The sequence below is a fragment of the Mixophyes fleayi genome, chromosome 7 (assembly GCF_038048845.1).
Source record: "Mixophyes fleayi isolate aMixFle1 chromosome 7, aMixFle1.hap1, whole genome shotgun sequence".
NCBI classification, from domain to species: Eukaryota; Metazoa; Chordata; class Amphibia; order Anura; family Limnodynastidae; genus Mixophyes; species Mixophyes fleayi.
In genome coordinates, this window is record NC_134408.1 from 111,817,105 (window position 1) to 111,840,208 (window position 23,104).

The 23,104-nt window shown below is 44.4% G+C and overlaps 1 protein-coding gene across 1 annotated transcript in view; it reads left to right on the forward strand.

Annotated features, from left to right (window-relative positions):
* The window catches only part of LOC142097987 (putative methyltransferase DDB_G0268948), an 84,870-nt gene extending 62,252 nt beyond the window's left edge, over positions 1-22,618 (forward strand). Inside the window, exons 4-5 of the mRNA XM_075180343.1 lie at positions 20,033-20,133; positions 22,477-22,618. Coding sequence (XP_075036444.1) covers positions 20,033-20,133; positions 22,477-22,618 — 243 coding nt within the window. The remainder of the gene's footprint in view (positions 1-20,032; positions 20,134-22,476) is intronic.
* Positions 22,619-23,104: the final 486 nt, after the last annotated feature.

The window sequence follows — 23,104 nt, forward strand, 5'->3', positions numbered from 1 at the left end:
TTTCTTCATCTGGCTTCTCCATGGACCCCAGTAGGGCGCCGACCCAACTAATTGGTCTTCGGAGGCGTTAGCGAGCTTTTCTGCCCTTAAAGTCGCTTTCACATCTGCACCCATTCTTAGGCATCCAGATCCTGAGCTTCCGTTCATTTTTGAAGTAGACGCCTCAGATGTAGGAGGAGGTGCCATTCTCTCTCAAAGAGATACTCAAAGCAAAGAATTGCACCCATGTGCATATCTGTCCAAGAAATTCTCATCTGCCGAAATTAACTACGATGTTGGGAATCGAGAGTTATTGGCCATCAAGTGGGCCCTCGAAGAATTTCGGCATTGGTTAGAAGGAGCATCTCACATTATTACCGTCTTCACTGACCATAAAAACCTTCAGTATATTCAGACCGCCAAAACTCTAAATCTTCGACAGGCCCGCTGGGCTTTGTTTTTCACCCGATTCAACTTCCTTATCACTTACCGTCCAGGATCAAAAAATACTAAGGCTGATTCTCTGTCTCAGAGTTTTATGGCATCCCATCCTCAGCCCCCTGACCCACAACCAATAATTCCCTTGACCTCCATTCATGTCGGTCTAACTCAGGATCTTGGGACCACACTCCGCCACTTCCAGAAAATTGCTCCAGCTCAGACACCTGCTGAAAAATTGTTTGTCCCAGTTCATCTGAGGAAGTCGGCCCTCATCGAATGCCACGACAACTGCTCAGCAGGTCATCCCGGTATCCAGAGGACCATAGAAATACTTTCCCGCTGGCTTTGGTGGCCCACCTTGTCTTCGGATGCGGAAACTATGTTCGCGCCTGCCCAGAATGTGCCAGGAACAAGTCTTCCAGAATCCGTCCTCCGGTTCAACTTCTACCCTTGCCAACTCCAAACAGGCCATGGACCCATATTTCCATGGATTTTGTTGTCGACCTCCCTTTGTCCTCGGGTCATAACACCATTTGGGTAGATGTTGATCGATTCAGCAAGATGGCACATTTTTTTACCCTTGCTCAAATTGCCGGATGCCAGAAGTTTGACCACCTTATTTATTACTCATAAGTTCCGTCTCCATGGCCTTCCAGAAGATATAGTCTCGGACCGAGGGTCCCGATTCATTGCACAATTTTGGAGGTCTTTCTGCAATTCCCTCGGAATCAAAGTTAGTTTGTCCTCAGCTTACCACCCTCAGTCAAATGGTCAGACGGAAAGAACCAATCAATCCTTAGAACAATTTCTGCGCATATATGTTTCCAAGTTTCACGATAATTGGTCCTCCCTCTTATCCTGGGCAGAGTTTGCTTATAACAATGCTTGCCACTCTGCAACATGTACCTTCCCGTTCTTCTGCAACCTTGGATTCCACCCAAAAGCGAACGCTCTCTCTTCTGCTGTTACCATTGGTGATCCTGGAATACCTGCCTTCACTGCCAGGTTGAAGTCCGTTTGGAAGAAGGTACATACCGCTCTGTGTCAAGCTTCTCTTAGGTCTAAAACCTTCGCTGATCGCCATTGTGGTCCATGTGTATTAAAAGCAGGAAATCGTTTATGGCTGTCCACACGGAACATCAAATTGAGACTACCCTGCAAGAAACTTGGTCCCCGATTTATCGGGCCATTTTTGATTGAGAAGAAAGTAAATCCAGTGGTATTCCGACTCAAACTACCACCATCTTTAAAAATTTCCTGTACTTTCAATTGTTCTGTTCTGAAAAAAGCCGTTGCTCCCAGCAAACATAGTCAATCTTCCTCTAAAAGACCTCGGCCTCTGCTTATTAATGGAGACCGCGAGTTCATCATTGAAAAAATTCTGGACTCAAGGAAGGTTCAAGGGCAGGTCCAGTTCCTCGTCCATTGGAAGGGTTACGGCCCAGAAGAGCGAACTTGGATACCCCAGAAGCATCTCCACACTGAGAAACTCCTTAGGGAATTTTTAAAAAAGTTTCCTTCTAAGCCTCGATGTCGGGGTGCCTTGACCCCTCCTCAAGGGGGGGTACTGTCACGAGCCGCGGCTGTATGCCACATCCTGGCGAGAACTAGCAGCCGGGCGTGTGATTTAGATTCTCTGCTGTTATTATCCTTGTGGCATAGATGTAGGAGGGTGTAAGGGACATCCTCCAACACCAGGGGGAGCTCCTATATGATTTAAACTGGTTCACTTTTATTTTTATACATGCTTCCTGGTTATGTTATTTCCTATGCAAGTTCTTGCTAGTAATTAATTAGCTGCCTCCTGAGGCTGATTCTCAGCCCTACCCTCCTCTGTCCTAATTGGCTCCTAGTGCTATTTAAGGCAGTGAGATCAGAGCCTCACTGTCGGTTATAGCGTCCTGTTCACAGTTCTGCTGCCTGCTTGTTCTCTCTCTGCTTGGTGTTAAAACCTGTGACTGACTTCCCGTGTATGACCCTCACTTGTTCCTGGACCTTGAACCTACGCTTCTGACCCTGACCATTCGCCTGAAAAACGGATTCTGCTCCACCGCCAGTGCCCCTGACCTGTCGCTTGTCCCTGGATTCCGAACCTGTGCTTGTGACCTCTGACCTTGGTTTACTCTGCCTGAACCCCACGCTGCTGTCCATCAATCACTCCACTCCTGGGTTCTCCTTAGCCGGTATATGATTCTCGACCCTCTGTCAGCCTGCGGTCAAGTCTGTCCCCACCACTAGGGGCTCCAGCGAACACCAAGCTTTCGGAGTAGACTCCAAATTTTATTGTGCTGGCTAGGGAGTTCCTAACAAATCCTCATCGTTTTTTACCTAGGACATTGGCTCGCTATCCTCCCCCAACTCTTGAGGAAGAACCGATGCAATTGGGACGGTCCCGTTTGACTCCGGAGGAGCACGACCGAAGATTTAAAAATAAGTTGTGTATATACTGTGCCGACCCAGGGCATATCCTTAACAAGTGTCCCAAGAAATCGGGAAAATGCCAAAGCCTAATTTGTTCTGGGGAAGTCAGATTAGGCAATATTAAATCCTTTCCTCAATCATCGTTAGCTACAGTATGTTCATTTCCAGTCATATTACATGGTCCTTCAGGTCTTATTCATTCTCATGCCTTATTGGATTCTGGAGCTGCTGGGAATTTTATCTCCTCTTCTCTTGAGTCTCAGGGGCCCTTGCCCACATCCTTCCTAGAACGTCCTGTATCTATTTCTGCAATTAATGGATCTCGTATCTCCAATGGTTTCGTTAAGAAATGCACTCATCCTATTCTTCTACAAATAGGAGCTTTACATAAGGAGATGATATCCTTTCATGTTTTACCCTCTTCTACTAGGCATATCATTCTGGGACTACAATGGCTCCTACACACTCCTCAGATGGATTGGACCACTTCTCAAGTTCTATCTTGGGGTTCAAACTGTTTTAAAAATTGTCTTTCTCGTGTTCATCCCCTGGCCTCTACTAGCATCTCGTCTGAACTTCAACCCAGCTGCCTTCCAAGTCAGTATCTGTCATTTCGGGATGTTATGACAAAGCTAGATCGGAGCATCTTCCTCCTCACCGGGCATGGGATTGTCCTATTGATCTTCTACCTGACCAAATCCCTCCGCGAGGTCGTGTATATCCTTTATCACTGCCAGAGACTCAAGCCATGTCTGAGTATGTCCAAGAGAATCTTCAACGTGGATTTATTAGACCTACGTCCTCTCCGGCTGGGGCCGGTTTCTTTTTTGTTAAAAAGAAGGATGGGTCTCTTCGCCCATGTATTGACTACAGAGGTCTTAACGCTATTACAATTAAGAACCAATACCCCATTACTCTCATCACTGAATTGTTCGATCGTATAAAGGGGGCAAAGATCTTTACAAAGCTAGACCTTAGGGGAGCTTATAATCTCATCAGAATTAAAGCCGGCGATTAATGGAAAACTGCTTTTAACACTCGTGATGGCCACTACGAATACCTAGTGATGCCCTTCGGTTTATGTAATGCTCCTGCAGTGTTCCAAAGCTTTGTTAACGAGATTTTCAGAGACCTCCTCTATGATTGTGTCGTGGTATATCTGGATGACATCTTGATCATATCCCAGGACCTTCATTCACATCGCCTTCACGTGGCAGAAGTCCTCTCACGACTCCGTAAGAACCAACTTTTTTGCAAGTTAGAGAAATGCTTGTTTGAACAACCTCAAATGTCATTCCTTGGCTATATAGTCTCAGGCACAGGATTAGAGATGGATCCAGAGAAGGTACGAGCTATACTTGAGTGGCCTCTCCCTTTGGGGTTGAAGCCTGTACAACGCTTCCTAGGATTCTCTAATTATTACAGATGTTTTATTAAAGGATATTCCACCATTGTGGCACCCATTGTGTCTCTTACCCGGAAGGGTGCCAACCCCAAATCTTGGTCACCAGAGGCCTTAAAGGCTTTCGATTTCCTCAAAGAAGCATTCTCTTCAGCACCAATTCTTCAACAACCTTCCTGGAGATGTCTCAGCCATTCTTCCTCGAAATTGATGTCTCAAGTGTTGGAGTAGGGGCTCTCCTTTCTCAAAAGTCTCATCTTAATCAGTTCCATCCTTGTGCGTTTTTCTCCAGGAAGATTTTGCCAGCAAAGAAGAATTACGCCATTGGCGATAAAGAGCTGCTTGCCATTAAAATAGCTTTGGAAGAATGGCGTTATCTTCTAGAAGGAGCTAGATACCCTGTCACAATCTTCACGGATCACAAAAACCTTTTGTATCTACAATCCGCTCAATGCCTAAATCCTAGGCAAGCTAGGTGGTCTCTCTTCTTCTCTCACTTTGACATTCAAATTACATTTAAACCTGGAGAAAAGAACAAACGTGCAGATGCTCTATCTCGAGCCTTTTCCTATGATACCAAGACTGAAGAGGTAAAACCTCGTCCTATATTAGATCCCAAGTGTATATTAACATCTACTCTGTCTCCAGCCAGTACACCACCACCAGAGAAGACTTTTGTGCCATCTGATTTATGAAAGAAGCTTCTGACCTGGTTCCATTCTACTCGTTTTGCTGGTCATACTGGGGTAAGTAAAACCATTGATTTGGTCTCTCGCAATTATTGGTGGCAAAAACTTCATCGTGATGTTAAAGACTTTGTTGCTTCTTGTGAGATCTGTAACCAACATAAGTCATCTCGTCAATCACCTACTGGACAATTAATCCCGCTGCCCATTCCGGACAAACCATGGACCCATTTGAGCATAGGCTTTATTACCGACCTACTGTCACAGTTTGGTATTCTGGACTCTTGGGGGAGCGATAGTAACTGGTGTGAAGTAGGCACACTGGTAATGTCAGTTCTATACCCAGACAGCGAATAGACAACAGATGCAGGATAAGGTATATGAGACCACAATGAGGTAGCACAATACAGGAGGTACAAGTAACAGTCCAGCAACAAAGTGGAGTGGGTAACAGCAAGCAGCTCAGATGATACGACCTGTAATAACCACTGAGCCACCGAGACAAATGTGGAGTAGATGATCTTAAGTGGTGCAGTCCATGGAGATGTAGTTTGAGCAGTATAGCCTTTGAACAGCACACAGCAGAGGTAAGTGCAGTCTGAGCAGTATAGCCTTTGAACAGCAACACAGCAGAGGTAAGTGCAGTTTGAGCAGTATAGCCTTTGAACAGCAACACAGCAGAGGTACTGACGATCCAGGTGAGCAGTATAGCCTTTGAACAGCAACACAGCAGAGGTAAGTGCAGTTTGAGCAGTATAGCCTTTGAACAGCAACACAGCAGAGGTACTGACGATCCAGGTGAGCAGTATAGACTATGAACAGCAACACAGCAGAGGCACTGACGATCCAGGTGAGAGCACACAGAATAGGTAGGAACCTAAACAGCCAGGTAACTTGATGAACAGGCCCAGAGGAATGGGAGGAGGTGCCTTTTCAAGTTTAGAGCCAGAACCTGAGACCAATAGGAATCTTGCCAGCAACAGACAGGTGCTCAGTCTGCACATGTGCAGATCAGACTAAGGGTTTGAGGGCTGCTAATGAGGCACAGGTGAGTGTCTTAGTCTTTGTTTATGGAAGCCGAATAAGCGCTGTGTGACAGTACCCCCCCTTTAGAGGTGGGCACCGCACACTTAGGATTCGGCTTTGATGGAAACTTCTTGTGAAAGTTCTTAACCAGAACTGGAGCATGGACATCCGCAGCGCCGATCCAGGAGCGTTCCTCAGGACCAAACCCTTTCCAGTCTACTAAATACTTCAAACCTCCTTTACAGACTCTTGAATCTAGTATTTGTTTAACATCAAATTCTTGATCCAGATGGACTTTAGGTACTATAGAGGCAGTACGGGTAGACGAAAAGCGGTTGATGACCAGCGGTTTCAACAAAGAGACATGAAAAGAATTGGAGATCGAAAGAGCAGTTGGTAACGATAATTTCACAGAAGCTGGATTAATGACTTTAGAAATAGTATAAGGTCCAATAAAGCGAGGAGCAAACTTCATACAAGGGGTTTTGAGACGGATATTCTCTGTAGAGAGCCATACTTTATCACCTATCTTGAAAGCAGGTGCGGCCCGACGTTTTCTATCTGCCGCAAACTTGTAACGTTTGGAAGATTTCTTAAGACAACTCCTCACTTAATTCCAGATTGACACGAATCTCCGTTGAACGAGATTAACAGCAGGAACCTGGGTGGGTGGGAGGGAGGTAAACCTGGGAGTCCCATTCACAGTAGAAAAAGGTGATGTAGAAGTTGACTCATGAAGGGCATTGTTGTGCACAAATTCTGCCCAAGGTAGAAGGTCTACCCAGTCATCTTGATTGGCATTAGAGAACATTCTGAGGAAAGTTTCCAAGTCTTGATTTACACGTTCTGTCTGTCCATTAGACTGAGGATGGTAGGATGAGGAAAAATTTAACTGGATACCAAGAACTTTACATAAGGCTCGCCAAAATTTAGACACAAACTGAACTCCACGATCAGAGACGATCTCTGTGGGACAACCATGCAACCGGAATATTTCCTTGATGAAGTGTATGTAAAGGACAGATGAAGATGGAAGGCCAACAAGTGGAACAAAATGAGCCATTTTCGAAAACCGATCTACCACTACCCAGATGGTATTATACTTTTTACTAGGGGGTAGGTCAGTAATAAAGTCCATGCTCAAATGGGTCCATGGTTTGTCCGGAATGGGCAGCGGGATTAATTGTCCAGTAGGTGATTGATGAGATGACTTATGTTGGTTACAGATCTCACAAGAAGTCACAAAGTCTTTAACATCACAATGACGTTTTGGCCACCAATAATTGCGAGAGACCAAATCCATGGTTTTACGTACCCCAGTATGACCAGCAAAACGAGTAGAGTGGGACCAGGTCAGAAGCTTCTTTCGTAAATCAGATGGCACAAAAGTCTTCCCTGGTGGTGGTGTACTGGCTGGAGACAGAGTAGATGATAATATACACTTGGGATCTAATATAGGACGAGGTTTTACCTCCTCGGTATCATAGGAAAAGGCTCAGATAGAGCATCTGCACGTTTGTTCTTTTCTCCAGGTTTAAATGTAATTCGAATGTCAAAGCAAGAGAAGAAGAGAGACCACCTAGCTTGCCTAGGATTTAGGCATTGAGCGGATTGTAGGTACAAAAGGTTTTTGTGATCTGTGAAAATTGTGACAGGCTGAGACGTATCAGGTTGTTGAAGAATTGGTGCCGAAGAGAATGCTTCTTTGAGGAAATCGAAAGACTTTAAGGCCTCTGGTGGCCAAGATTTGGGGTTGGCACCCTTCCGGGTGAGAGACACAATGGGTGCCACAATGGTGGAATATCCTTTAATAAAACGTCTGTAATAATTATAGAATCCTAGGAAGCGTTGTACAGGCTTCAACCCCAAAGGGAGAGGACACTCAAGTATAGCTCGTACCTTCTCTGGATCCATCTTTAATCCTGTGCCTGAGACAATGTAGCCAAGGAATGACATTTGAAGTTGTTCAAACAAGCATTTCTCTAAAAAGTTGGTTCTTACAGAGTCGTGAGAGGACTTCTGCCACGTGAAGGCGATGAGAGTGAAGGTCCTGGGAGAAGATCAGGATGTCATCCAGATATACCACAACACAATCATAGAGGAGGTCTCTGAAAATCTCGTTAACAAAGCTTTGGAACACTGCAGGGGCATTACATAAACCGAAGGGCATCACTAGGTATTCGTAGTGACCGTCACGAGTGTTAAAAGCAGCTTTCCATTCATCGCCGGTTTTAATTCTGATGAGGTTATAAGCTCCCCTAAGGTCTAGCTTTGTGAAAATCTTGGCCCCCTTTATATGGTCGAACAATTCAGTGATGACAGGAATGGGGTATCGGTTCTTAATTGTAATAGCGTTAAGACCTCTGTAGTCAATACATGGGCGAAGAGACCCATCCTTCTTTTTAACAAAAAAAGAAACCGGGCCCAGCAGGAGAAGACGAAGGTCTAATAAATCCACGATGAAGATTCTCTTGGACATACTCAGACATGGCTTGAGTCTCTGGCAGTGATAAAGGATATACACGACCTCGCGGAGGGATTTGGTCAGGTAGAAGATCAATAGGACAATCCCATGCCCGGTGAGGAGGAAGATGCTCCGATCTAGCTTTGTCATAACATCCCGAAATCACAGATACTGACTTGGAAGGCAGCTGGGTTGAAGTTCAGACGAGATGCTAGTAGAGGCCAGGGGATGAACACGAGAAAGACAATTTTTAAAACAGTTTGAACTCCAAGATAGAACTTGAGAAGTGGTCCAATCCATCTGAGGAGAGTGTTGTTGAAGCCATGGTAGTCCCAGAATGATATGCCTAGTAGAAGAGGGTAAAACATGAAAGGATATCATCTCCTTATGTAATGCTCCTATTTGTAGAAGAATAGACTGAGTGCATTTCTAAACGAGACCATTGGAGATACGAGATCCATCAATTGCAGAAATAGATACAGGATGCTCCAGGAAGGATGTGGGCAAGGACCCCTGAGACACAAGAGAAGAGGAGATAAAATTCCCAGCAGCTCCAGAATCCAATAAGGCATGAGAATGAATAAGGCCTGAAGGACCATGTAATATGACTGGAAATTAACATACTGTAGGTAATGATGATTGAGGAGAAGATTTAATATTGCCTAATTTGACTTCCCCAGAACAAATTAGGCTTTGGTATGTTCCCGATTTCTTGGGACACTTGTTAAGGATATGCCCTGGGTTGGCACAGTATATACACAACTTATTTTTAAATCTTCGGTCGCGCTCCTCCAGAGTCAAACGTGACTGTCCCAATAGCATCGGTTCCTCCTCAAGAGTTGGGGGAGGATAGCGAGCCAATGTCCTAGGTAAAGAACGATGAGGATTATCCTTCTCAGCAGCTCTCTCTCTGAAATGTAGATCCACTCTGTTACACAAAGAAATTAAAGCATCTAAAGTAGCGGGTAGTTCCTGGGAGGCAAGGGCGTCCTTGATCTTATCCGATAAGCCGTGCCAAAAGGTAGCCACCAAAGCGTCATTATTCCAACATAATTCAGATGACAAGATGTGAAATGAGATAACATATTGTGCCACCGAACGTGACCCCTGGCGGAGTCTAAGGATACTTGAGGCTGCAGAGGTAACTCGACCGGGTTCATCAAATATTTTCCGGAATGTGGCTATGAAGGCAGTACTATCAGATAGGAGAGAATCATCACGCTCCCAGAGAGGAGAGGCCCAGGCCGAGGCCTGGCCAGACAATAAAGATATTAAGTAAACAACTTTTGCCCTGTGAGTGGGAAAATTCTGAGGTTGCAATTCGAATTGTATCGAACACTGAATGAGGAAACCTCTACAGACTTTCGGATCGCCATCAAACTTAGCAGGGGAGGGAATCCGGAGGGTGACATTAGAATTACTGGATAACTCAGGTACAGGAGGTTCTGGTGCAGGAACAAGCAGAAGAAGTGTGGGTATAGCGGATTGAATAGAGTCCACTCTGGAGGCCAAAGCCTGGAAGCATTGAAGTAGTTGGCATTGACATTCATCCTGTTGTTCTACCCTATGGAGTAACAGCCGCAGAGTCTGTTTAGCCAACGGTTCCCCAGGGGAGTCCATTATAGCCTGTTCATACAGTCACAGTTTGGTATTCTGGACTCTTGGGGGAGTGATAGTAACTGGTGTGAAGTAGGCACACTGGTAATGTCAGTTCTATACCCAGACAGCGAATAGACAACAGATGCAGGATAAGGTATATGAGACCACAATAAGGCAGCACGATACAGGAGGTACAAGTAACAGTCCAGCAACAAAGTAGAGTGGGTAAGAGCAAGCAGCTCAGATGATACGACCTGTAATAACCACTGAGCCACCGAGACAAATGTGGAGTAGATGATCTTGAGTGGTGCAGTCCATGGAGATGTAGTTTGAGCAGTATAGCCTTTGAACAGCAACACAGCAGAGGTAAGTGCAATTTGAGCAGTATAGCCTTTGAACAGCAACACAGCAGAGGTAAGTGCAGTTTGAGCAGTATAGCCTTTGAACAGCAACACAGCAGAGGTACTGACGATCCAGGTGAGCAGTATAGCCTTTGAACAGCAACACAGCAGAGGCACTGACGATCCAGGTGAGAGCACACAGAATAGGTAGGAACCTAAACAGCCAGGTAACTTGATGAACAGGCCCAGAGGAATGGGAGGAGGTGCCTTTTCAAGTTTAGAGCCAGAACCTGAGACCAATAGGAATCTTGCCAGCAACAGACAGGTGCTCAGTCTGCACATGTGCAGATCAGACTAAGGGCTTGAGGGCTGCTAATGAGCCACAGGTGAGTGTCTTAGTCTTTGTTTATGGAAGCCGAATAAGCGCCATGTGTCACCTACCCCCTAGTAAAAAGTATAATACCATCTGGGTAGTGGTAGATCGGTTTTCGAAAATGGCTCATTTAGTTCCATTTATTGGACTTCCTTCTTCATCTGTCCTCGCCATACACTTCACCCAGGTTCCTGCTGTTAATCTCGTTCAACGGAGATTCGTGTCAATCAGGAATCAAGTGAGTTGTCTTAAGAAATCTTCCAAACGTTACAAGTTTGCGGCGGATAGAAAACATCGGGCCGCACCTGCTTTCAAGATAGGTGATAAAGTATGGCTCTCTACAAAGAATATCTGTCTCAAAACCCCCATGTATGAAGTTTGCTTCTCGCTTTATTGGACCTTATACTATTTCTAAAGTCATTAATCCAGCTTCTGTGAAATTATCGTTACCAGCTGCTCTTCGGATTTCCAATTCTTTTCATGTCTCTTTGTTGAAACCGCTGGTCATCAACCGCTTTTCGTCTACCCGTACTTTCTCTACAGTACCTAAAGTCCATCTGGATCAAGAATTCGAAGTTAAACAAATACTAGATTCAAGAGTCTGTAAAGGAGATTTGAAGTATTTAGTAGACTGGAAAGGGTTTGGTCCTGAGGAACGCTCCTGGATCCGCGCTGCGGATGTCCATGCTCCAGTTTTGGTTAAGAACTTTCACAAGAAGTTTCCATCGAAGCCGAATCCTAAGTGTGCGGTGCCCACCTCTAAAGGGGAGGTACTGTCTCAAAGCGCTTATTCGGCTTCCATAAACAAAGACTAAGACACTCACCTGTGCCTCATTAGCAGCCCTCAAACACTCCACATGTGCAGACTGAGTACCTGTCTGTTGCTGGCAAGATTCCTATTGGTTCCTGGCTCTGGTTTTAAACTTGAAAAGGCACCTCCTCCCATTCCTCTGGGCCTGTTGATCAAGTTACCTGTCTGATTAGGTTTCTACCTATTCTGTGTGCTCTCACCTGGATTGTCAGTGCCTCTGCTGTGTTGCTGTTCAAAGGCTATACTGCTCAAGCTGCAGCTGTCTCTCCTGTGTTGCTGTTCCACGGGCTATACTGCTCAAGCTACACCTGTCTCCGCTGTGTTGCTGTTCCATGGGTTACACTACTCAAGCTGCACCTGCCTTCGTTGTATTGCTGTTCCATGGACTGGATCGCTTAAGCTACACTTATCTTCATTGTGCTGCTACTACACGGGCCGTGCTGCTCAAGTTACATCTAACTCTACTGTGTTACCCCTCCATGGACTGCACCACTCAAGATCATCTACTCCACATTTGTCTCAGTGGTTATTACAGGTCGCATCATCTAAGCTGCTTGTTCTTATCCACTCCTTGCTGGCTGGACTGTTACTTGTACCTCCTGTATCGTGCTGCCTCATTGTGGTCTCACATACCTGCTGCATTACCATCTCCACTTTGTTGCTGGACTGTTCCTGCTACTGCTATATTTGAATACACTGATTATACCGCTATATTGTATTCACTTATACTACATTGTCGGTGGTACTGCTCACCCTGTGATCATTCCAGCATCATTAAATTGCTGATTGTACTTTATCATGCATCTGTTGTCTATTCGCCGTCTGGGCATAGAACTGACATTACCAGTGTGCCTACTTCACACCAGTTACTATCACTCCCCCAGGACTCTGCCCAACACTCCTAGTAGGGACCTAGACCTGCGGGCGAATGCCGTTTAACCCAAGTCACTGTCATGAACTTACCTGTTCCCCGCTCCGCTGCTCTGTCGGCGATGTCTGGCAGCTGTCTCTTCTCCGGCGGGTCAGCGCTTTCCTCTGTTCGTGCCCCCGCACTTCCGGGTTCTCTCAGCGGCAGGTCATGTGACTCCTGAGCGGGGAATTCAAACTCTATATCTTCTCTGCTCTGACACGCTATCTGTGTCAGAGCAATGTGTTTCCTGTTTCTGGCTACCTCTCCCTGTGTACCTGATCTCTGTGTTCCTGCTTCCTGTGTGCTCCTGCATTGTTCCAGATTCCTGTGTACCGACCCAGCTGTGTCCTGGCTATCCTTTGGCTTAATCCCTGGCACCGCATACTGAACCATCTCCTGTGTACCGACCCGGCTGTGTACTTGCCTACCCCTTGGACTCATCTCCAGTACTTAGCATACGACAGATACCGTGCACCGAACCAGCTTCCGTTCCAGACTACCATTTCCCGGATTTCACGGTTAGTGTGCTTAATTTACTTGCACCCACCTGTCATATTTTTCCCTGCCTATCCATCACATAGTACTTTTCGTTACGTCAGTAGGCTAACCTGGGGGCCGCGACCTGCGGTTCTCCGGCAGCAAAACCCATACTACCTTGCGGTGGTTCTTGGTGAAGACCGGGAGGCCGTTAGACTCCGTGCCCTAGGTAAGCCTGCGAAAATACTAAGGTACCTGAACCGTAACAGTTTGCTCTGACCCCATATCTATCTGATGGACGCATCGGGGAATCCCTCCGCTAGGGAATTACCGGACCACTTAGCTGTTCGGGTTGAAGATCAGGGGAAAAATCAAGAACAGTTGCTACAGTTTCTGCAGAATCTGTCTACTCGTTTGGACACACTCCAGAATACGGTCTCAGCTCAAGCAGCTCAGGTGGCTGCTCCCACTCATCCTTCTGTTCCAGCTCCGCAACCTATTCCCTCTCAGAGTATCGCTGCCGCTATTGTTCCAGCCATGTCTCAACTCCGCATTCCTAACCCACCTAAATTCGATGGGGACCCCAAGGCATGTCGAGGTTTTTTAAATCAGTGTGCCATACAGTTCGAACTCCAGCCCGGAAATTTCCCAACTGAGAAGACTAAAGTGGCATACATAATTTCCTTGCTGTCTGGTCAAGCCCTTGCCTGGGCATCTCCTCTATGGGAACATAATGATACTGTACTTCATAATTGTACCACCTTCCTGGAAACCTTCAGATGCATCTTTGATGAACCAGGACGTGTCTCCAGCGCAGCTTCAGGTCTTCTCCGTATGCGCCAAGGTTCACTTACTTTAGGGCAGTACGCCCTTCAATTTCGCACCATGGCGGCCGAGCTACGTTGGAATAATGAAACCCTTCTGGCCACCTTTTGGCAAGGCTTTTCCGACCGCATTAAGGACGAATTAGCTGGTCGTGAACTCCCAACTTCCCTGGATGAATTGATCTCTCTGTGTAACCAGATTGATATCCGGTTTCGTGAACGCTCTCAAGAGAGGGAGAGTTCCCATCGATCTACCTTCCGTTTGGCTCCCCGGTTCCATAGTCCTGTGATACCTGAGGAGGAGCCCATGCAGTTAGGTAGAGCGCGCCTATCTCAGGAGGAAAGGGAGAGGCGATTCAAGAATCGTTTATGCCTTTATTGTGGGGAACCCGGTCATGTTTTGAGCCTGTGTGGGAAACGACCGGACCTAACTGACGTTGGAGAGGCTAAGTTAGGTATGTTTATTTCCTCTCCAGTGGAGTCTAGCTTTTCCATCCAAGTCCTTCTACAATTTATTGACAAGCAACTATCTCTTCCAGCACTCATCGACTCCGGGGCAGCAGGGAATTTCATAAGAGCTGACATCGTAGAGAGGTTGTCGTTACCTATGCTATCATTGGATCCGCCTATCGCCATCACAGCTATCGATGGTAGTCGTATTACTGGAGGATCCATTTAGAAGAGAACTGTTAACCTTTCCCTTCGCAAACTTTCCCTTCGCATCAGAGCTCTACATACGGAGATTTCCTTTTTAGTTATCCCTGAGGCTATAAATCCTCTGATTCTGGGCCTTCCTTGGCTCAGATTTCACTCTCCTACCTTAGATTGGCAAAAACCAGAAGTTCTTGCATGGGGCCCAGCCTGCCATTCCCGTTGTCTTACCAAGATTCACAGGTCTAATACTGCTTGTTCCACCTCTCTTACCACATCCTCTGGTATCCCTCCTCAGTACCATTCCTTTTCTGACGTATTTTGTGAAAAGGAGGCTTCTAAGTTACCTCCTCATAGACCTTGGGATTGTGCTATTGAGTTGTTACCGGACAAGATTCCACCTAGAGGACTGTTTTTCCATTGTCTTTGCCCGAATCCGATGCCATGTCCCTATATATCAAAGAAAATTTAAATAGAGGTTTTATCCGGAAATCCTCCTCGCCAGCAGGTGCTGGTTTCTTTTTTGTAAAACAGAAGGATGGTGGTTTACGTCCTTGTATAGATTATCGTGGCCTGAATGCTATGACTAAGAAGAACAGGTACCCCTTGCCTTTAATCTCAGAACTCTTTGATAGGATTAAAGGGGCTTCGATATTTTCTAAACTAGACCTTAGGGATGCCTACAATTTAATCCGTATCAAGCAAGGGGATGAATCGAAAACTGCATTCAATACTCCCAATGGGCATTTAGAGTATCTTGTTATGCCATTTGGACTTTGCAACGCCCCTGCAGTTTTTCAAAATTTCATCAATGAGATTTTTCATAATTTCCTATATCAATTTGTTGTGATTTATCTGGATGATATCCTGATATTTTCCCCTGACATGGTTACTCACCATCATCATGTTTCCTTGGTGCTTCAACGCCTTCGTTTACATCATCTATTTTGCAATTTGGACAAGTGCGTCTTTGAGGAAACTCATCTTCCTTTTCTTGGCCACGTGGTTTCTGGCTCCGGACTACGCATGGATCCTGAGAAGTTAAAGGCAATTCCAGAATGGCCGCAGCCGATAGGACTCAAGGCCATCCAGCGTTTTATTGGGTTCGCCAATTATTATCGGCACTTCATCAAAGGTTTCTCTTCTGTAATTGCACCCATTACTTCTTTGACTAGGAAGTCCACCAACACTAAACCCTGGCCACCACTCCAGCTCGTTTTTTTTTCTAAAAAAAGCCTTCATCTCGGATCCTATTCTTCATCAACCAGACCCTACCTTCCCTTTCTTCCTCAAGGTCGAAGCATCCTCTACAGGAGTTGGAGCTATTTTGTCTCAGAAAGATACAGCTGGGAAATTTTCCCCCTGTGGCTTCTTTTCTCGTAAACTTTCGGCCACCGAAAGGAACTATGGCATAGGAGATAGGGAACTCCTTGCCATCAAGTTAGCTCTGGAAGCTTGGAGACATCATTTGGAAGGAGCCAGATTCCCTATTAGAATTTTTACGGATTACAAGAACCTGTTGTATTTACAAACTGCATCTTGCCTCAATCCTCGCCAGGCCAGATGGTCCCTGTTCTTCTCCCGCTTCGATATGATCATCACCTTCAGACCAGGATCCAAGAACAAGAAGGCAGATGCTCTCTCTCGTTCCTTCGACTCTATGGATATAGGAGAGGAGGTTTCTAGACCCATCCTAGATCCAGAATGTATTTTGGCCACCACTCCAGCTCGTTTAACTATTCCTTGCGGGAAGACCTTGGTCCCTCCGCATCTCCAACCCAAACTTGTCAAGTGGGCTCATGCCTCCCGATTTTCTGGTCATGCTGGTATAAAGAAAACCTTGGAGTTCATTTCCCGTAATTATTGGTGGTCGTCTATCCACTCGGACGTTCGAGATTTTGTGACGGCATGTCCCACCTGTGCTCGGAACAAGGTTCCTCGTCAAGCTCCCTATGATCTGCTGCAACCTCTACCCATTCCAGATCAGCCTTGGAGTCATCTTTCTATGGATAGTATTACAGATTTACCCTCTTCCAGAGGTTTCTCCGTGGTATGGGTAGTCACTGATCGCCTTTCTCGGGCTGCTCATTTTGTGGCATTAAAGGGTCTTCCTTCCGCTCCTGTTCTGGCGCAACTTTTCATCAAAGAGATTTTCCGCCTCCATGGTTGTTTAGATGTTATTGTCTCTGATCATGTAACTCAGTTCGTAGCTATATTTTAGAGGGCCTTTTCTCATGTCTGTGGAATTTAGTTGAATTTTTCTTCTGCATACCATCCTCAAAGTAATGGTCTCACTGAAAGAACTAATCAAGAACTGGAGAAATTCCCCAGATGTTTCATTTCAGCTAAACATGACGATTGGGTCGATTTGTTACCTTGGGCAGAGTTCGCTCACAACAATCATTCGCATGACTCCACCTCTCCATCTCCCTTTTTTGCTCTCCAAGGATTTCATCCTAAAGTTCCTCCATTTAATGATCTACCTCAGTGGTCAGGGAACAGGGGTAAATTACCCCAAATGGGGTAAAAATGAAATTCCTGGGGGTAATGCTGCCGATTCACATGCTGTCAGTTGGATTGTAGACCCCTTTAAATGTGATATTGCTGTTGTACCAGAAGAACCTCAAGGGTTGGCAGAGACACTTCTTGAGCTTCGATGCCATAATGAAGCACGTATTGCATTTGAAAACAAAGCAGATCTGTCATATTTGTGGATGTCAACAGCTGCAAAGGCATTCAAAATTGCACATGAGGAGGCAGTCAAAACGTTGCTGCCTTTTGCAACAATCTACCTTTCCGAACAAGGATTTTCCACTCTAACGCACATAAAAACAAAGCAGAGAAATAGATTGGACGCTGAAGACTGTATCCAAATTGCTCTGACATCAAAATGCCCCAATATTGATGCTCTCGTATCAAAAATGAAGCAACATCATTTCTCCAAAACCTGAAGTTTGAAAGTTGAAGCTTTCAAAGAAATTTTGAACAGATTCAATAAAATTTTGAATTCCAATAATTAGTAATATATGATTTCATTCCTTTCAAATCAAGGGGGTAACGTTGGCGTATCTAAATATATTTGGGGGTAAAAGGTAAAAAAGTTCCCTGACCCCTGATCTACCTGCTTCTGGAGTTCCTGCAGTTGATTCCCTTTTATTGGACTTCTCCTCTAGGTGGGATCTAATTAAGCGCAAACTGCTTCACACCTCTGCCACCAGTAAGAAAGCATTTGACAAAAGAAGGAGACATCTCCATTACTTGCTCCTGGTGACAAAGTATGGCGTTCTACGAGGAATCTTCGCTTGCTGGTTCCCTCTAGAAAGTTCGCCCCCCGATTTATTGGTCCCTTCAGGATCATGGAGGTCATCAATCCAGTGGCCTTTAGATTAAAATTACTTCCTACCTTAAGGATTCCCAATGTGTTTCACATTTCCCTTCTCAAGCCACTTGTTGTTAACAAGTTTTCCTCTTCTAAAAAACCTCCTGCTGCTATTTCTGTGCTAGATCAGGAATTTGAGGTTAAGGAAATTCTAAACTCTTGTATTTCCAGAGGTTCCTTACAGTTCCTGGTTGATTGGGAAGGCTACGGTCCTGAGGAGCGTTCTTGGATTCCTGCACGAGATCTGCATGCTCAAAGTTTGTTGAAGAAATTCCATGCCAAGTTCCCTCAGAAGCCTTATAGGCTGTCCGGAGGCCATCCCTGAAGGGGGGTACTGTCATGAACTTACCTGTTCCCTGCTCCGCTGCTCTGTCGACGATGTCTGGCAGCTGCCTCTTCTCCAGCAGGTCAGCGCTTTCCTTTGTTTGTGCCCCCGCACTTCCGGGTTCTCTCTGCGGCAGGTCATGTGACTCCTGGGCGGGGAATTCAAACTCTATATCTTCTCTGCTCTGACACGCTATCTGTGTCAGAGCAATGTGTTTCCTGTTTCTGGCTACCTCTCCCTGTGTACCTGATCCCTGTGTTCCTGCTTCCTGTGTACCGACCCGGCTGTGTTCTGACTATCCTTTGGCTTAATCCCTGGCACCGTGTATTGGACCGATTCCTGTGTACCGACCGGGCAGTGTTTCTGGCTATCCTCTGGACTCTTCCTTGGCACCGCATACTGAACCATCTCCTGTGTACCGACCCGGCTGTGTACTTAACTACCCCTTGGACTCATCTCCAGTACTTCGCATACGACAGATACCGTGCACCGAACCGGCTTCCGTTCCAGCCTATTTCCCGGATTTTACGGTTAGTGTGCTTAATTTACTTGCACCCACCTGTCATATTTTTCCCTGCCTATCCATCACATAGTAGTTTTCGTTACGTCAGTAGGCTAACCTGGGGGCCGCGACCTGCGGTTCTCCGGCAGCAAAACCCATCCTACCTTGCGGTGGTTCTTGGTGAAGACCAGGAGGCCGTTAGACTCCGCGCCCTAGGTAAGCCTGCGAAAATACTGACTAAGGCACCTGAACCATAACAGTCACCTTGCGGTGACCGCTGGTGAAAACTATTCGCCTGTTAGACTCCGCGCCCCGCTAGGGGTAACATGTCTTGGGTAGAGTCCAGAATACTAAACCGTGACACTTGCATCCAGATAACATAAGTAGGGGAAAAAAAACTATGATACCTTACGTTCTGTGAAGCGGTTGTAGCTGAAAATAATGGCTCAGGAGAAAAGAGTATAACATCGTGGCTAGCGGTGGGGCCCTTGGAGAGGTGTAAATAACCCTTTTATTTTAATCAGTAAATCCCACCTATCAGAATGTGTATTCCTGGAGATTAGTAGACAATCACTATTGTAGGCAATTGAGTGCATTATATTTTGTTTAGTAATATATAGGAAGGGATTCCATTATAGTGCAGCTCTTGCCTACCAAGAGTTGAGCGCATTACTATACTTTGTTTAGTAAAAGTATGTATAGAATAGTATAGAGATGTGGTTTGGCAGTGTTGGTAGTAAATTCTAAAGTCACAATATAATAGCGTAATGTACACAAGAGAGAATATGGTCAATAGATGTGAAAAAATGCATCCATGTCTAATTATGTCCTAATTACGTGATCTTGCCCTTACTGTACTTGGCCTACTCTTGTCCTCCACTACCCATTTCCATTCCTCCTCTCTAGGCATCCACTCATACGAGTTAGGGGTCGCAAGTCAACGATACGTCAAAGTCTATATATACGGACAAAAGCGTACATATTTTTTGTGCACATGCACAGTATAATCACGCGCATCTTATGACAAATTGATCTACATCTAACTCTAAATTAGCCCCTAAGTGCATATGAGCATTGAAGGTATAAGTGCAGTCATCATTGTTAATGAATATGCAATAACAGTTGTGTACTTGAAATAGTTCCAAGCCATAATATTGCTGGTTTAAGTATTATTTCAAACAAGACAAATGAATAATAAAATGCATGCTGAAATCTCTGGTGATTAAAGCCATTCTATAGTACTATGTTTTTGAATAGTGTGCCTTTTAAAGTCTCTAAATAAGACTTGATTTGTACATTGTTGGCAAACAAAAGATATTATACTTTATACTGAACAAACATAACTTATCCATCTATTTTTCATTTATGTTTCCATTTAATATCTTGCTAATCACTAATTTAACAGTATTTTCTGTAAACAGGCATTAGAAACCCTTTACACATTCGAAGGTAAGATCATTGACATCATCAAAAATGAGTATCAAGAAATGTTTGATGCCTTGCCATTTGCTGACAAGCAAAGGTAAGCATGCAATATTAATTAAATATCAGCAATATTTGCAATAAATATACACCATAGAAATCATAGTTTGCATAATCTTAAGTATTTAATGTTCTTTCTAATGGGCAATAAGTAAAAAATGTATTTCACTTATGGTGGCCCTATACCATATAGAATCTGATTTATCTGCATGGTTTAGACATTAAGTAACATGTTCATTTAAGAGAGGCTTAAATTAAACTGAAGTCCCCTTAATACTCAATGTGGACTATGGTCTGTTCAACTTTATCAAGCTACAAAAAACTTAGCTTTTTTGGAGCTTGACCCAGATGATGACCTATGGTCAAAACCCAGAGTCATCCTTAGAAAAGTCATCGCCAGCACAGCCTCCATCGCTGCGATGACGGATGATGCTTAACGGGCAAAAATCCTATAATTCTTAAATAGGCTCCATGGTCTCAATAAAATAGACTACTGCAGCTGCACTTTCCAATTGATAAAGCAACCACATAACTGAAACTGATCTTACATTGTGGAACTACATGGCTTCTCTAAATGAAATCAATGAGATTTCATTGGCTTAAACCAACTAATTCTAGTGTACAAAGGTCTTGCAACTTCGTTGCATTGAACATTCCATATGCTATACAGATCCAGAGTTCCAAACTGCAGAGCTATTACACATCCCTGACAATGTGCAGGGACAACTGGCCAAAAATAGCACAGAAAAAAACCCAGCTGGAAATAGGAAACAGCCTTATTAAAAAAAAAAAAAGGACACACCTCGCGAGTAGATTTTTCCAAAGCTTCTAAAAACGAAAAGTGGATGTGTAGTCCATAGCAGGACAGCCAGGAGATAGATTAAAGTGTAATCTTTAATCCGTTGGTTACAGGAACACAACAGGGACAGACGTCTGACAAGATCAACCAGGTTTCTTGTAGTAGTGATGATTATTGCTCATATACTCTTATAAGAGCTATTCCTTTACACACACACACACAGCACTTGATGGTAGTGATGTTATTCAGTTTAACATGAGCTACTAACCCATATGTTATATAGTTTTTACATCAGGCTGATCAATTTGCTTTAACTTGTGTTCACATAAGGTGTGTTTGTCCCCTCCTGCCCAAGTGCAGCCACAGTTAAGGATGCTTAGTCTCCTCTTGGTCCTAGTGCCACTCAGTCTGGGTTGGGGATATTATCTTTAGATCAGTTTCCCCAACATTGAGGCTTTGTGTCTGAGGTGTAGATCCCCCTCAAAGATGATCTTGTATCTAGGAGACTTGGAGGCAGAGCTGGAGGAACTTCCTGGATGCAGCATGCCTCCAGCACCAATGGAGGCAGACCCCATACACTACTGAAATGACCTCCGGTGCTGTCCACCTCTGGACTGCGGACAAGTGGCAGTAAAACACCACTGAAAGAGGGACATGGGGAAGACCCAGCCACAGATAATCTCACTCTTCTCTGACATTAAAGTCAAAAATGCCATATACCGTCTCCCTAAACTGTACCCTCTTCATATGTATACTCGGTTTTGGAGGGTGGACTCTTTCAGACAAATATACAGTTGTGCCATATTATCTCCATTTCATTATTATGGATTTGACAGCGCTCCAGGAGATATTGAATATTTTTCAAACCTTCTTATATATTTCTTATGAATGAATTGTCTTTTTTACTCTTGTTAGTGGAATAAATCTGTTGGCAGTTATGTATGCTATTGGCCGTCTACCCTATATCTGGCTTAAAGGGAGTAATTTCCCGCCAACCACTCAGCCCTCCAACAAAATTTATCCAGCTAATACAATCAGCTGGAGGATGTGAAAAACCACCCTTACACTACAGCATCATTAAATACTATCATGTGTATGAGAAGAACCTGAGGGGAAACCTTCCACTAACAGTAGGAACAACTGCACAGAACAGGTTTTCTTGCCCAGTATGGTGGATATTATTTACTCTATGGACAATGCACAATGCCATTATTATTATTATTATTTCTGTATGTTTTGTGCAGTAATTCACATAATCTGCACAGCACAACTTCTCTTGTTCAGTATAGTTAACAGAATTTCCAGAATCTGCTCTTTATGTATGAAACAACTGCCTGAGAGACGTTAGCCTGCTGTCCTTACAATTTTGCTACCTCAATACCAAATCTTTGTGTTCTTCCAAAATCTCTGAGCCGTGGCTGGGTGGGCTACATCAAAATTTTCGGGCACAGAAGTATGCCATATAGATATGATTTTAGTATTCAGGCAATTGTCATTAGTTTTTATTTAATAAAATTTAAAGTTCCATTGTACTTTTTGGCGTTCTCTCTCATGTTGGTAATTTCTGTATTTTCTATTTTTCAGGATCACTGACATACCAGTTGTGTTTCACTTCACTTTGTCAGAACTCTTGGGCTTTGTACAGTCCCTTTGTTTGTATCGCAAATTTCTAATAAACGACAAGGATGGAGCCATTGCTTTCATGCAAACTGTAGAGAAAAAGTAAGTAAATTAGGAACATGAGTGAGCATAAAACAATGGTGAAAAAGCAGGTTTACCCGACATTTAGAAAAGTTACGGAGATTAAAAGTGATATGAAACTTTATGTACTTATGTCCATCATGCTCATTATCGCGCCCATTTTCAGTACTTTGATAGGAAAATGGAGGGTCTTTTAGGAACCAGTGGTGCAACACAAGAAGTAATGTCACAAAACTGTATTTTTTGACCATGTGCCTATTTTATTTTAACTCTACATACATTGGCATGGCAAAAGACATCTTGTGATGCCATTTTTAGCAGCATTGATGAGCAGACCAGGGTGTCCCATAGTGTGGGACATTCCACACTACGGTTGTATAAGGACAATGATATACCAACATTTTAAAGTGTGATATCGGTACAAAATAAGCCCCATCCCAACTTATTACACTCCTGCCGAATCCACACCAACATTTACTGAAGGATATGCCCACTTATTCATTGTCTGCAT